At 39.3% G+C, this 13,578-nt stretch overlaps 1 protein-coding gene across 4 annotated transcripts in view; it reads right to left on the bottom strand.

Annotated features, from left to right (window-relative positions):
* Positions 1-2,411: 2,411 nt before the first annotated feature.
* The window catches only part of RPP40 (ribonuclease P/MRP subunit p40), a 91,369-nt gene continuing 80,202 nt past the window's right edge, over positions 2,412-13,578 (bottom strand). For all 4 annotated transcript variants that reach the window (XM_033934775.1, XM_033934776.1, XM_033934777.1 and 1 more), the window contains one exon: positions 2,412-2,750. In XM_033934775.1, coding sequence (XP_033790666.1) covers positions 2,552-2,750 — 199 coding nt within the window. In that variant the 3' untranslated portion in view covers positions 2,412-2,551. The remainder of the gene's footprint in view (positions 2,751-13,578) is intronic.

Raw genomic sequence — 13,578 nt, 5'->3', positions numbered from 1 at the left:
CCAACCTATTAATCCTACTATTAAGCTATTAGGTATTATTCTCAATCAGTCTTTCACATTTGATACTCAAATTGACACTTTTGTAAAAAAAAAGTTTATTTGTTTTGTGGAAATTTCATACTATAAAATCCTATTTCAATTTTTCATCATTCAGGCTATTAGTACAATCTCTGATTCTAAGTACTGTATAAAGGATTATTACAATATCATCTATCTGGGTTCCTATAAGACTTAAAAGGATGAGACTTATTCAAAATACAGTAGTGCATTTAGGGGTCATTTTACTAAGGTGTGCTATCCATTTTAATGCTAACATGTCCATTATATCCTATGGCCGCATTCAGCGTGCGCTATATCGGCTACCACACATTAGTAAAAGGACTAGTTAAGCTGGAGGAGTGTGTGGCGCAGTGGTTGGATCTACAGCCTCAGCACCCTGGGGTTGTGGGTTCAAACCCTGCACTGCTCCTTGTGACCCTGGGCAAGTCACTCAGTCCTCTATAGCCCCAGGTACGTTAGATAGATTGTGAGCCCACTGGGACAGATAGGGAAAATGCTTGAGTACCTGATTGTAAAAACCGCTTAGATAACCTTGATAAGCGGTATATCAAATCCTAATAAACTTGAAACTTGAAACTTGAAACTTTAGTCTGAAAAAAAAAATCAGATCACGGAACACCTTGCTATTAGAAGTTACATTGATTCCAGTAGAAGCAAGAATAATTTTTAAATTTGTTTATGTTATAAAACATTTGGTCTCGCTCTGAACTATCTTCTAAAACACTTTGGGCTAGATTCACTAAGCAAACCAATCATGTACCGATCGGTTTGCGACCCGATTCACTAACCTTCTTCCCAATCTGATCAGTGCATGCATATGAGGGAAATGGCATGCAAATTTTGGAAGGCAGCGATTCACTAAACAATTTCTACAACACCGATTGGGCTAGCCGATCAGAAAAGAAGCAACTGCTGAAGACCAGTCACTTCTATCCTTGCCGACTCTCCTGCCCTTTAAAACCACAAGCTCGCAATGCTTATAGCAGAAAATTTTAAAAAGGAATTTTTCCTTTTTTATATATTCTGAAAAACGCATTGCGAGCCCGTGGTTTTAATCCGACAGTACCCGCCGTCGCCCACCCACCCTGCGCGTGAATGAATATGGCAGGAGGGATGCCAACTCCCTCCCGCCATCACAAACTTGGCCTGGCCCGGCCCACCTCCCCATACCTTTAAAAATTGTTGGGAGCAGGAGGGGTGCTCAGCCCCTCCTGCTCCATGCCGCCTCCTCTGATACACTGCATCCTTAGGCCATGCCCCAGTACATCATGTGATGCACAGGGAGGGGCCTAAGGCCCTGATTGGCTTTGGCGCCTCAGCCAATCAGGGACTTCCTTAGGGAGGAGTCTAAGGAAGTCCCTGATTGGCCATTATTTTTGGCCAATCAGGGACTTGAGACTCCTCCCTAAGGAAGTCCCTGATTGGCTGAGGTACAATCATGCATTGGCACCTATTATAGAATAACAGCTGTTTTTATAGCAGGCACCTTAAATGTAGACCAGCATTTTACAAGCCTGTGTTTAAGGCACCTGTCTTGCACCTACGCTTGCCTAAAGCCACTTCTGGCATAAACTACGCCCACCTCAGATGTCCTTAGGCATACCTAGATGCTTCCATTGGCAAGCAAACGGTACCTTCAACATAGATACCATTTGCTGCATTGATTTTTTTTAATACATGCTTTCCTATTGATTAGATGGCAGTAGCATATTACTGCTGTCTAACTTCAGGATATCTTTAGTAGAATCCAGGCCTTAGGGTGCAATTACTGTCCAATTGACAGCTACAAATTAAAGCATGTAAAGTCTATTTCTGTGCATTAAACATTCATAAACACTTTTATACTAAAACAAATATGAAAAGAAAACTGAAATTTTTTGCCTTGTGTTCATCCCTAATGGATTCTGATCTGTCCATATAACAAAAAGCCTAGTGGGCAATTCTATATCTGTGTGATTTAGGCACCTAAATGGTATGCATTTAGCACCAATTCTATAATGGCATCTGGGTATACCTAAGATATTAGCGTAAAGATGCTTTGGAATGCCCAAGTACACTACAGAACGTGCCTGATAGCATTCTTTGAGTTGTGTGCTTCATTTGGCAACATAGCAATGGCCTATCCATGCTCTGCTCACTTTTACACTCCCTTGCGGTTACCTGCTATATAGCTTTACAGAATAGCGTGTAGTACACTTATGCACATAAACACCAATTAAGGCGCCACTCAAGTGTACAAGATGTGCCTAACTGTATTTGCCCAGTTATAGAAAAGGGCCTTATGATTCCTAAAAGGGAAAGCAAGTGGGAATTCTTGGATCATTATGTGTTGATAATTCCAAAACATCTTCTCAAGAATCATTTATCTGGTTTATTGTGTTTGATTACTATCTTATTTGGTATGGTTTTATACTTTGGGAAATTAAACATTTTATTAGATATGGCAAAGAAAAAAAAGAAAGATAGAGATGGAGAATTGGCCTGTTGTTCTCTAAGGAGGGCAATCATCATTTGTTCCAACAGCCATCTGCAGCCAATAGTCCTGATTATTAAAAATAACAAAGCTGTACAAATTTTCTCCGCCTTTATGGAAGCCATGTTCGCTTTCTCTCCATGAAACAGGGCTGTCTGCAAAACCATGCACCATCAAGATCACCCACGGGGCTAGCTTCGGTTCATCAAAATACTGACTGCAAATGAGAATAAGACACATACAACATACTAATGTAGTTATATATTTTCACAACAAAGAAAAATGGGGAGACCCAATGATCCACAGTGAAAACAATCCAATATATTTTCATACATATCATAAATGAATATACAGAAAGTGTAATTTATATTACATAATTTTAACCCTTCTTTTCCCTTATAATAAAATCCTCCTTTAAGCTTGGAATAAATTTAAAGTTGATTTAAAATTGAAAAAAACCTACCTCATTTCTGTTGGAACCGATTTTATATATAGTAACAGAGAAAAAGTTAAACCCAAGTCTGCTATACTGTTATATATTTTCTGCTATAAGTGTATGTTGAGCTTTTTAATTTTTGTGTAGGTTCCTTGACAGATAATTAGTGACACAGTATAAAGAGATTAGGGTTTTACCTTAAAAATATATTTTCCAGTAGATAGGGATGGTATGCTGACCCATACGGTTATCCATCTGTGCGCAGGAGCATGCTGCAGAAGGTGTCAACCACAGCTTTTCAACTCATCCTCCTAAATGGTCTCTGCTGCCCCCTTCAGTTCGTATCAAAGCTGGCAACAGCCCTATAGAAGAAGACCGGCAAAGGAGGGATATAGGAAATTCCCCAAAACCAGGTGTCTGATCTGCTCAGATGAAGTTAAAACATTAACAAGCCTCTGAGCGGAACAATGAATTCAAGAAAATATAAGTGAAGCAAGAAACATAATCAGCCCGAATATTTATGGAGCTCAACCATTCCTCCCTTGTAATCTTATATACAGCCTTTTCCTAATCCAATAGTCTGACTGACAGTGAAATCTTAGCTATGGTGCTGACCATTAAGCTTGAATCAGAAAGCAGGCACCTCAGATAAATTGCTGGGTAGAGGGGTTTATCATACCATCCCCCTATCTATTGGAAAATATATTATCAAGGTAAGAACCTAATCTTTTTCCAGTGCAATAGGGATGGTATACTGAACCATAGTACTGCAGATCAGAAAGCAGCATCCTCCTGTGCTGCTATGTCCACCCTGTTGAATTTGGTGAAGGTATGAAGGGAGGACTAGGTTGCTGATCTACAAATCTCCTTGGATGGAATTCCCTGAGCTTCCACCCAAGAGAAGGCTACTCCTCTTGTCAAATGCAACTTCAACGAAATAGGTGATTGTGTTTGCTATAGCCAATGTAAGCAATTGCTCTACAAATCCATCTAGAAATGGTGACCTTGGAAGCAAGTCTGCCTCATCTTACCTGATTGGTCAACACAAAAAGATGATCCGAGAGACAAAACTGATTTGGCACCTCCAGGTAACTCAAGAGATCTTTCCACACATCCAAATTCTTTAAGACTTTGTCTTTCTTCCCAGCACCCATTTGCCCTGACCTTTTATAAGGATAGACAGCTGTATCACATTTGCACCAAGGAGGAGACAATAGAGAAGTTTCTGATCCTTAAAGGGGATACCGAGCTTACTACCAGGGAGAAGCCCCTCCACAATAAACAAAAGGCACCTCATTAGCAGAGGCCGACATCTGGCAAACTACGATTGCAGCAGCAATCGTTACAAGGGCAAGTGGTGGCTGGCTCGACTGGCTGACTTAATTTTTACTCTGATTTCATTTAGTTTTTTTGTTTGAGCTGGGTATGCCTAGCAAAATGCCTAACTCCACCATGTGGATTGTTTAAAATTTATAGTGTTACAGCGTACAGCCTTTCTTCTTGAGTATATGCTATGCTTGGATGGGAGACCAGTTATGGGGACTAGCAGAATGGGGACTGGTTGGGGGATATTAGCCTGTTGCTAATCAAGAGCACATTAAATATATCCTTCCTGTTTCTTTATGGGGATGCAATTGTTGGAGATCTCTCAGTTGTGGGGGATAGGAGATGGGGAGGAGGGGTGGGGTATAGGGAAGGGAATGAGAATGTGGTCAAGAGATCCCATTGTCCAAACTTCAGATGATCTGGAGAGGGGGGTGGGGTGCTTTTCTCTTTTTGTGCCTTTTCAGCTCTTGGGCTTTGCTAATGTACTTCCTATGGATAACTGTTTGTGGAGCTTAAATTGGTAACTTTTTTTTTTAAATTCTTTATTCATTTTCAAATTTACAATAAGTGTAACAATATATCCAAACAAATTAACAATAAATATAACACTTAAGAGCATATTATTTGTACCATTGATAATTATTATCTCCCACCCTTCCCACCCTTTCTTATCATATAATCAATACCTTATACAATATGTAACAATAAATTTACCCTCCCCTCCCCCCCTCACGATCAAACTTGTAAATTTAAGGGAAAAATAAAATAAAATGTCATCTAATCGGTACAATACTTTGTAAATGGCTCCCACCCATCCTGAAATTTCCTGAAAAAAACGCGCTGTATTGCAATAAATCTTTCCATTTTATAAACATGACATAAGGAATTCCACCAGAAATTATAATTTAATCTACTCCAATTTTTCCAATTATACGTAATTTGTTGAATGGCAACCCCAGTCATTATAAGTAATAATTTGTTGTTATTTGTAGAAATCTGACTTTTTGCTCTCATTGCCATACCAAACAGCACAGTATCATATGATAATGCCACTGGGTTATCTAATAAACAATTAATTTGGTCCCAAATTGATTTCCAAAAATTTTGGAAATTGGTAACTTTTAATGTTCGTGGCTTGAATAGCCCATTTAAGAGACAACTGATGTTTAAGGAGTCTGTACGCCTTCAGGCCACGATCCTATTTATACAAGAAACTCATTTATTAAGCAAACATGAACACCTGGTATGACATAAAAGATTCCCTTCTTTGTACTTAGCCTCTAATAAATAACAAAAGAAATCTAAAGGGGGGTGATTTTAATCTGACATTAGATCTTTCCCTGGATAACACAGCTATTTCTGTTCAATATGCGGATAAGGATCAGAAGCAGCTTTCTTTCCTTATGAAACATTAGGGATTACACGATTGCTGGAGAGTGGGTCATCCTACTACTCGATATTATACTTTCCACTCCTGGATACATGATACACACTCCAGGATTGATATGTGATTGGGGGATGGGTTGATAGGCTCTCAGGTAGTCCGGAGTGCTATTCATACTAGTACATTATTGGATCACGAACCTGTGGAAATGGTCATTGATGGTGGGTGCCTGCCTCCGAGGCCCTAGAGGTTCTCTGATGAGTCTGACCCCCCAGAATGTGGAACAATTGGCTAAAGAGCTACAGGAATATTTGGAATTGAATGATTGTGATATGGTGCCAAGAATTGTATGGGAGAGGTGTAAGACAGTCATGAGAGGGAAGATTATTGCGCTGCAGGTCTTCCTCCATAAAACTAAGGTAGAACAGGAGACGGCCTTGAAGAGCGAGTTCCAGCTTTACACCAAAGGCCATGAGAGGGTTCTCAGGGGTATTGAAGGATTTAGAGCTAGCTTCCATAATGAATCTTTACAAAAGGTGCATCAGGAACACTTTGATTACTGTAATAAGGTCAGTAGGCTTTTAACGAATAAACTCAAGAACAAGCTAACTGTAATAACATTGTCCAGGTATATAATAACAGAGGCTCATTATGTACATCATATCAGGAGATAAGTGCAGCCTTTTATGATTATTATGCCACCTTGTACCAATCACAGGATTCTAGAACAGAAGCTGAAATCTATAACAATTTAGAGTCTATCAGGTTACCTAGGCTGACAGAAGCAGAGGCAGAATAACTTTCTAGGCTAATACAGATAGAGGAAACCCTATAGGCCATGAAGTCTTTGCTTACTGGCAAAGCACCTGGTCTGGCTGGATTCACAAATGGCTTCTATAGATGTTTCTCTCAACTGCTAGCCTCCTCCTTACTAAGATATTTAATACGCTGGGAGATTGCTAATCTTTACCATACTTGTGGTGGCTGGTGGAAGTGATCTTAATTCTGAAGCTAGGTAAATCTTCCACAGATTGCAGCTTTTATAGGCCCATTTCCTTATAAGATACTTGGCTGCCAGAATGCAGATAGTGTTGCCAAAGTTGATCCATCAAGATCAGGCAGATTTTATCTGCAATAGGCTGACATTTGATAATATCAAAATGGCTCTCCATCTTATTTGGTCTGCTAGAAGGGCCAGCTCCCCTAATTTGATCCTGTCTCGACACAAAAAAGGCATTTGATAGGATGAGCTGGCCTTTCCTATTTCAGACTTTGCATAAGATGGGGATCCAAGGAAAAATTCTGGATTGGATTTTAACTATACATCATTCACCCCTAGCCTCGCTTAAAATTAATGGACAGTATTCGGATCTGATTGAGCTGAGCCATGGGATATGACATGTTATCCCCACAATTATTTGCCCTGGCTATAGAACTGTTTGCAAGCAAAGTTAGAACTTGTCCGGATATTGTGGGCATTTCGGTGGGCCAAACAGTACAAAATCTTATTGTTCGCAGATGATGTGCTGTTGACCTTGCAGAATCCTGAGTCCTCGCTTTCTGCAGTGTCATGGATCTTACATCAATATGGTGAGCTTGCGAGATTCAGGGTCAATATGTCTAAAACTGTGATTTTAAATATAAAATGTCTTTCCGAAAGGGTTAGTGTGTTACAAGCTCAGTTTCCTTTCCAATGGTCCACATATATTAGGTATCTAGGGATCAATCTAACCTCAGACCCAGCTAATCTATATAAGGCTAATTATCTGGGGCTTCTTCAGAAAGTTTTTGAGGAGTTGGAGTACTGGGAGGGCCTCAATATTAGCTGGATGGGGCGTATTTCAGCTGTGAAAATGATGCTTCTCTCTAAATTGCTATATCTATTTATGGCCCTACCCATAGGGTTGCCTGAAGGCTTTTTTTCACAGGCTTAACAAGAGTATTTTCTTATATTTGGAGGAAGAGGCCCCCTCAGGTACAGCATTCCATTCTCTATCAAATGAGATTGAAAGGAGGTATGGGAGTTCCCCATTTTCATCTATTCTACAAACAGCAGCTCTTTTGAAGGAAGTATTTCTCGACTTTACAAAGCCCTATTGTTGTGGGATGCACCTATGGACCCATATAAAGTTGCATAGGAAAGAGATTGGGTTTCCGGGTTCAGATGTGGCGTGGCAGAAGATCTATGAAAGGTTATTTCAGTTTTTGGTTTCTTTCGGTCTCTTCCTAGTACTGTAGCCCTTAAAATTTGGGAAGTTTTCTGCACAAGCCACTGATAAGTGTTGAAGACAGTGTGGTCATAGAGGAGATTTTCTGCATGTGTGGTAGAGTTGTCCGTTGATCAAACCATTTTGACACAAGGTGGGCCAATTGGTAGTGTGCATACTTCCCAGAGAGTGGTAGAAAACTGGAACATTCTTCCAGAGTCATAGGGGAAAACACCCTCCATGGATTCAAGACAAAGTTAGACAAGTTCCTGGTGAACAAGAGCGTACACTAGTAGAGCTAGTCTCAGTTAGAGCATTGGTCTTTGGCTAGAAGGCCGCCGTGTGAGCAGACTCCTAGGCATGATGGACCAATGATCTGACCCAGCAGCGGCCATTCTTATGTTGTTATGTTCATAAGCACTGCCCTTTGATAGTTGAGTGTTGTTTGTTAAGTGTCCCGCTCCCGGAATACACTGGCTCTGGACAAAACTTAGCTGCATATATTTTTACAGCAGCACACACAGCCCCTGCAACAATGTGGAGGCACCAGGCAATGCCAGATCCAGCACTTTTTTGCAGTAAATTCAATTATTTGCAAACTGTCCAAATTGACAGCTTTAAGACACAATATTATAAAGACCTATCATGACGTGTGGGATGTTTATACTGAGTGGGGAACGGGAGGAGGAGAGGAAAGAGTCTTTCTAGATTGTCGGGGTTTGGTGTGGTTTCTCTTGATGATTGGCGGGGTGGTCTTTTGATTGGGATGGGGGATACGGTTGGGGGTGGGGGTAATATATTTTGGTTATTTTTGTATTGATTGCTTGTTCAAGTGCATATGCTGTTTGTGCTTTTGAAGGTATTGTAGGTATTGAAGATATTGTATATCTTTAAAATGGTGAATAAATAAACTTATTCAAAAAAAAAAAATAAATAAATAAAAGATGGGTGAGCCTGTTGAAGCTAGTGTGATAAGGTGCAGCTTGGAAGAGGAATGCTAGGGTTGTGCAGCATGGTCCAGTCGGGGATGGGGGAGGGAGTCAAGGCTGTTGTGCAAAAAAGCAAACACTTTCTTTAGTTTGTTTTAAAGCTACTAAGTAGTAGATTTTAAACAAATCAGAGAAAATATTTCTTCACTCTGCACCACAGGGAAGAAGGGGGAGAACGGGAAAAAAACACTACCTCAACCCTGACCAAATACAGCCAGCAAAAGCTGACCGAGTTTAAGACATAAGTCCTAAAGCTCCAACTCACAATTTCTTGACCCTTATTTAAATAATTAACCCCCCCCCTCATATGCAGACACTGGCTCGCTTCCAAAATGGGGGGTGGGATGGGGGGAGTGAAATTTCTCCCCTGGTCATGAAGTCCCCCTTCTAAAGTCAATGGCAGAAGGAATCAAGGACACCAAGCCCACTCTCCTTTAAAAGCCCTCAGAACTTTAACTCAACTCCCCTTGAGCTGAACAGGCACAACAGGGCAAGCTGAAGAATCAAAAAAGTGGCAGTTTGGGGTTTTAAAAATTAGAACTCATGGCTCTCAGCAACAGGGTTGCTATTAAGGTCTCTGCCATCCGTCCCCAAGGTTTACACCATGGAGCCAATGTGGCCTTTCAAAAATGGGGAGACGCCCGCCAGCACAAAAATGTGACCACCAATGAAACTGCAGGCACAAACCTAGATTGTGAGCCTCCAGGGCAGGAAACTACCTAGTGTACCTGAATGTAATTCACCTTGAGATATATTGCTCAAAAATGGGTGAGCTATATCTAAATAAACATTTCACAGAATTTTCAAATGTTGCATGCAGATTTTTTTTTTGCACAGAATTCTTTAGAAGTAATGGTAATAAGAGATTACTCCTTCAGCAAACCTCAAAGTAGCTCACAAAGAAAAGATGCATGCCATATTGGCTATTTGTGACTTTTTAATTTTTATTTTCATTGGGTAAGTTACTTTTTCAAGAATAAAAAATAACTTTTAAAGAAGTTTAAGTATATTTAAAATAACACTATTTTCTGGATTGGTGATCCTCATTTGGATTGTGAGGCAATGCAACGTAACCCACTAATAGATCATATAGGAGGGGGTGCTGAAAAGTTCTCAGCCCAGCCAAGAAAGGCTGAGCTTACAAGTTATTATTCCACATATTCACCACTAAGTTCAACACACTAGATGCATCATGTCTAGCGTTTACGTAACCCTTCCAAAAAAATACACTGACCTTTGGTGCACTAAAATACTGTTCCGTTGCTGCAATCACCTCTGAATCACTCAAACAATGTCACTCTTTCAAACTCTTTTTAAGGTTTGGAAACAGAAAATAGTCAGATGGAGAAAAATCTGGTGAGTAGGGTGGATATTAATTGTTTTGCCAGCCGTGTGAGCATGTGCATTGTCACACAAAAAAACTCCTTTCTGCAGCTTCCCTCTTTTTTTTTTTTTCTTTCAATGCCTCCTTTAATTGGCACAGCAAGTTACAGCCGTATTCTGCATTGTTGGCCCCTTGGAAGATAGTCATTACAACACCTTCCTGATCCCAAACACTATGGCCATGACCTTTCCTGCTGACTTTTGGGTCTTGAATTTCCTTGGCGTTGGACAACCTGAATGCTACCACTGCCTGCACTGTTGTTTTATCTGAGGATCATAGTAGTATAACCATGTTTCAGCAACATTTAACTAGTCATTCCAAAATGCTACCAGCAGCTCACAGAAAATGCTGCAAAATCAACTGGGAAGTGACCACTCGATGTCATTTCTTGTCAGCATTCAAACATTTGGCATCCACTTGGCTGACAGTTTCTGCATACCCAGCTGTTCATGGATTATACACCTAACATATTCCCTGGATATCTATTGGTGTCTCAGTAGTTATTTTAGCTGAGATTCACTGATCTGCCCAAATCAGGTCATGGACATGTTCAACAATTTCAGGAGACTTTGCTGCAACTTCAGTCTCAAAATCTCCACACTGAAAGTTTATACACCACTTCTTCACTGTAGAGTATGATGGGCATTTGTCATTCAATGTTTGCATCATATGTTCATGGATTTCATTTGGAGGTTTTTTTAAAATTTTATTTTCATCATTTTCATTAAAAATACAAATACAAAAATAACAATACCAAATGCAAAAAACCCCAACTCCTCTAAGAGTAAAACAAGAGGAGGAATGCTAAATACAAATAGTCTTAAGATATAATTATTATCACATAACATGGAACAGAAACCACCCAATATAAAAAGCAAGAACCCCCTCCTCCAAATCAGCATAATCCCCATCTCTCAGTCCCCACACAATATGAAAAAGAACCCCCCCATTATATCCAAACAGTAATAAACACTACCAGTTGGCTAAGATATAAAATCATCCCAAGTTTTATACAAAGCCATAATTCTACCATTTTATATGCCGTAAATTTAGACATCAAGCAAATATAATCTAATTTCACCAAAACCAATTCTAAGGTGGGAGGCAAAGCCTGTTTCCAATGATGTGCACTAACAAGCTTAGCTGCTACAAAAAGAGATATTGCAAATTTATGTGTCCGTTGAGGAATCCCGACAGGTATCAAGTTTCAGCAGATATGAAATACCCAATACCCTTTCAAATACTTAAATGTCCCTCTTTTCTTCTAGGGCAGTGATGGCTAACCTTTTTGAGCCCGAGTGCCCAAACTGCCGCACAAAACCAAAGAATTTCCTCAAAGTGCCAGCACGTCAATTAAACCTTAATAACAAGATTTAATATCTAAAAACTCTTTATAAAGTTGCCTGAACTATGTAACATCATTTTTAAAGGTTGGAATCTTTGTATTGTCAGAGAATCAATTTGATTCACAATCCTTTGGTTTTCATTTCAATTTATTGGCAATTTATAATGTTTTAATGATTTCATTCAATTTAATGAATTTAGGAAGAATTTGATTCAGTTACACAATATATTTTAAATGTATTATTCACATAACATGTCAAATGTATCCTGAATAAAAAAAAGATAAACTTCTTAAAACTGTTAACTGTGTCAAGACTCGGTGTGTATTCCCAAAGAGTCTATACATGTTTTTTTGTAAAATTTACAATCAAATTAGAAAATAGTTAAATCATTACATTTCTAATAATATGATGTAAAGAAAACAAAAGAGCTTTCAATTAAACCAACCGTTTTTATTGGAAATTCCAGATTGGAATACAACAGGGCCATGTAAAGTCCCTTTTTTAAATAACATCTTTAAATAATATTTAAATAACTTAGAAAGTGTTTTAACTGCAAACTGAAAACACTGCTTCATGTAAACATATGCATTGGGCATGCTCTGAAAAAATTAATGTGATTTTTGTTGTTGCATGCATGCTGTTAACTTGTCAATCCTTGGCTCATAGTGCGTTAATTTCAGAGCAACACATGCAGCACTCATGTCATCCGTTAATCTGTTTCTAGCATCAGATTTTATATGATTCAAAGTCGAAAACAGCTGCTCACAATCATAGGATGACCCAAACAAAGTAAGAAGAGCAATCCCAAGTGCTTTCATGGACTTAAAATTGTCTGGCAGAGAATTCCACGCTTTTAGGATTTCATTTTCAGAACTGCTAGCAGTGATTTCATTTGTCACCCTTTCACACTCAATACGTTCAAGAGCCGCACGAAGGTCATTGAATTTACTTTTCCAGATAGAGCTTTCTTGAAATTCCAGTAGCTCCATTTCCAAATTTTGAATATCCAACCACTGTAAGCAGGAAAGATCAAGATCTTCAAATGTGGACTTTTCTGGGGAAGTTATAAATGAAAGGGTTGTCTCCATCTTACGGAACTGAGAAAATCTTTTACTAAAATTCTCCTTTGCTTCGGCTACAATGGTGGAATATGCTTTGTGGATTTCCTGGTGCTTTTTATGACTGTCCACAAATGTTGTAGAATTAGCCAAATGTATTTTTAGGTTGGGAAAATATTTTCGCTGTCCACTCTCAAGGTCTTTTTCAAAAACATGCAATTTTCTCTCAAAAGCTTTGATGTCACTAAACATGCTTTCTGCTGTTTTTCCCATGCCTTGTAATTTTTTGTTTAGTACATTAAAGTGGTTAGTAAAATCTGTAAAGAACATGAGGTTGGTAAGCCAGGCCATGTTGGTGAGTTGAGGATAGTCTTCCCCCTTTTTGTTCATAAATAGCCTAACTTCTTCCAAGCAGGCCACAAATCTCTCTAATACTCGTCCTCTGCTCAGCCACCGGACATTATTGTACATCAGTAAAGTGTTATATTGTGCCTGAACCTCATCAAGAAGGGCTTGAAATTGTCGAAAATTAAGAGCACGCGCCATGATGAAGTTCACCATTTTTGTTACATCTTTGAGGACATCGTCAAGTTTTTTGCTGCTTTCTTTGGCGCAGAGAGCCTCTTGATGTATTATGCAGTGAAATTGAATCAGTGGATGTTTTGCTTCCTTAGCAAAGAAATGAATGAATCCTGATGTTGTCCCCACCATGCTAGGTCCTCCATCGCTAGTAACTGAAACCACTTTTTCTGGACTTATGTCTAGTGATGAAAAAGCCTCCATCACAGCATTGTGGATATCTATCCCTTGTGTTCTTCCAGGCAAAGATAGCAGTTTTACCAGCTCTTCTCTCATGATGTCACCAGTAGCATAACGCAAAATGAGCGCTAGTCTTGCATGGTTAGTAATATCTGT

Source organism: Geotrypetes seraphini, chromosome 2 (assembly GCF_902459505.1).
Source record: "Geotrypetes seraphini chromosome 2, aGeoSer1.1, whole genome shotgun sequence".
NCBI classification, from domain to species: Eukaryota; Metazoa; Chordata; class Amphibia; order Gymnophiona; family Dermophiidae; genus Geotrypetes; species Geotrypetes seraphini.
Note: the sequence above shows the minus strand (reverse complement) of the source record. Positions and strands in the feature narration are given on the sequence as shown.